Source organism: Pinus tabuliformis, chromosome 3_1, assembly GCF_031772625.1.
Source record: "Pinus tabuliformis cultivar Carrire ecotype Pingquan chromosome 3_1, CPIR1, whole genome shotgun sequence".
NCBI lineage: Eukaryota > Viridiplantae > Streptophyta > Pinopsida > Pinales > Pinaceae > Pinus > Pinus tabuliformis.
This window is the reverse complement of record NC_142301.1, coordinates 871,948,054-871,949,873: the sequence shown is the minus strand read 5'-3', so window position 1 is coordinate 871,949,873 and position 1,820 is coordinate 871,948,054. Positions and strand designations below refer to the sequence as shown.

Genomic DNA, 1,820 nt, shown 5'->3' with positions numbered 1-1,820 from the left:
TTCCCGAGCAAATCCCACTTGGGAATTCGGTAACTCAAAGCCAATGCGAAAATTCTGCTGTTGAACAGTTCCTAGGATAGGGGATTAGGGTTGTGATCACCAAAGAAAGCCAAGCAACAGAACCGCGATCCTTGGGTGAATAGGATTTTTGGGGCTGAATCGCAGTACAGTTTTCCTGGACAAATCCTACTTCAGAATTGGGTACATCAAAAGCAATACGAAAATTCTGCTGTTGGACATTTCCTAGGATGGGAAAAGAGTCCCAATCACAAGTGAAAGCCTAGCAAAAGAGCCTCGATCCCAAGAGGAGGATATTTTCCTTTTGCAAAACCAGGTGGACGTTACCATCCAAGTGCAACGTTATCGTGGGAACGTCCACTGAAGAAGAAGACAACTCGTAACAAGTATCCAAAACTCCAGCGTTTTCCAACTGCTGATTGGGAAAAGCGTCTCTGAGAGCCGTATAATCATGATCAGCGAGATGGGTAACAGCTGTTCCGGCGTCTAGTAGGGTTCTTCTCCTGCTGGCCGGAATTGTGACCGTCGTGTTCCCGACGCTGATTCCCTTCAAATTCACGTAATATACACCGTCGTGAAGGGTTTTTTACCAGTGTGGTGAATTGCAGAGGGGCAGTGGAAGCAAGAGCTTCTTTCCCAAGCACGAGGGATCCCGAAGATGCAGATGATGCCGCGGTGGGAAGACAGTAAGAAAGCTTTCCGCCAAATAAATTTTCCGTCTGATTCAGCAACTAAAGTCCTCCGCCTGCCATTCCCGTTACGGACTCCGCAGTCCCGCACAGCCGAATGAGAAATTAGAGAGATATTGAGAGCCAAGGGTGATCACATCCGGAGCAAGCGTACTGTTTACGTTAGACCCGCCGCCTCCATACATATGTGAAATTCACATTCCGAAATTTCCCCTTCCCCGCAACTCGTACATCTTTTCTTCCCGCAAGTCATACATGCCTGTGAATTGCAGTTTAAGGGTTTATAGGACGGAGACTTTATGGAGTCGAAAGGTGGAGCGAGAGCCGTGTTGCAGACTTTGCAGTGTGTGCATGGAATCCCAGTAACACGACTTCCCGTATACATGCTTTGCTTGGGCGTTCCACAACCACCATTTATTATGTACACTCCTGAGTTCGGCCTAACGGGGACGTTGCCTTTGGCGTCCTCTTCTTCTGTGTCGATTTTGGAAGAAGGAGAAGTCAACATAGAGCGCTTCAATAGCCGGAGGCGATCGTTGTTAGCTTTAATTCTTTCGCTTTCCCAAGTCTTGTTTGGAGGTGGGAACGGTGAAGCGTCTGAATAAATATGCATGAGGGGAAAGCGAATGCTACGACTCCCTTTCCCCACTTTTGTACTGAAGGCTTGGTCGCTGCTTCGACAGTTCGCTGGCGCGGAATCTACGCCAGACATGACTGAAGCAAGCGACATGAGAGAGAAGAGATCGGTGCAAAGTTGATCATAGTGAAGAAGCTCATGGTATTCTATCAATTAGAACAACACCCACAAAACGTCCACTGGTCTCCACAAGTTCGTTGTAACTGAAGAGGCCTGGCTTGGATGTTTTATACCGCTGCCTCAATGCATGTCCTGCCTTGTTACATACGTCGGAACCCTATAACATAACCACTTACGTAATTTGACCACTGACGTAATTTGACTTTCACGCTGTCTCTATGGCCTTTATTAACCACTTACGTAATTTGACCACTGACGTAATTTGACTTTCACGCTGTCTCTATGGCCTTTATTAAGTTGGCATATTGACATTAACTTGTAGATTGTTGCACTTAGTCTAAGTTTATAGCAGTCAA

General features: G+C 46.7%; 1 protein-coding gene across 1 annotated transcript; it reads right to left on the bottom strand.

The window, feature by feature from the left end:
- Positions 1-280: 280 nt before the first annotated feature.
- Positions 281-1,419, bottom strand: LOC149190348 (aspartyl protease family protein At5g10770-like). Its single transcript, XM_089410490.1, has 3 exons — positions 967-1,419; positions 609-713; positions 281-565 (listed from the first exon to the last, which is right to left on the bottom strand). Exons 1-3 carry the CDS (start codon positions 1,417-1,419, stop codon positions 281-283), a joined length of 843 nt encoding a protein of 280 aa, XP_089266616.1.
- Between the last annotated feature and the right edge of the window lie 401 nt (positions 1,420-1,820).

Bases quoted from the DNA above. Each gene is read 5' to 3' on its own strand.
- LOC149190348 (XM_089410490.1), bottom strand. From the start codon at position 1,419: ATGTCTGGCGTAGATTCCGCGCCAGCGAACTGTCGAAGCAGCGACCAA. The intron at 714-966 runs GCATGTATGACT...TTTGGCGGAAAG, and splicing joins CCTTAAACTGCAATTCACAG to CTTTCTTACTGTCTTCCCAC. The intron at 566-608 runs GTAAAAAACCCT...GTGAATTTGAAG, and splicing joins CTCTGCAATTCACCACACTG to GGAATCAGCGTCGGGAACAC.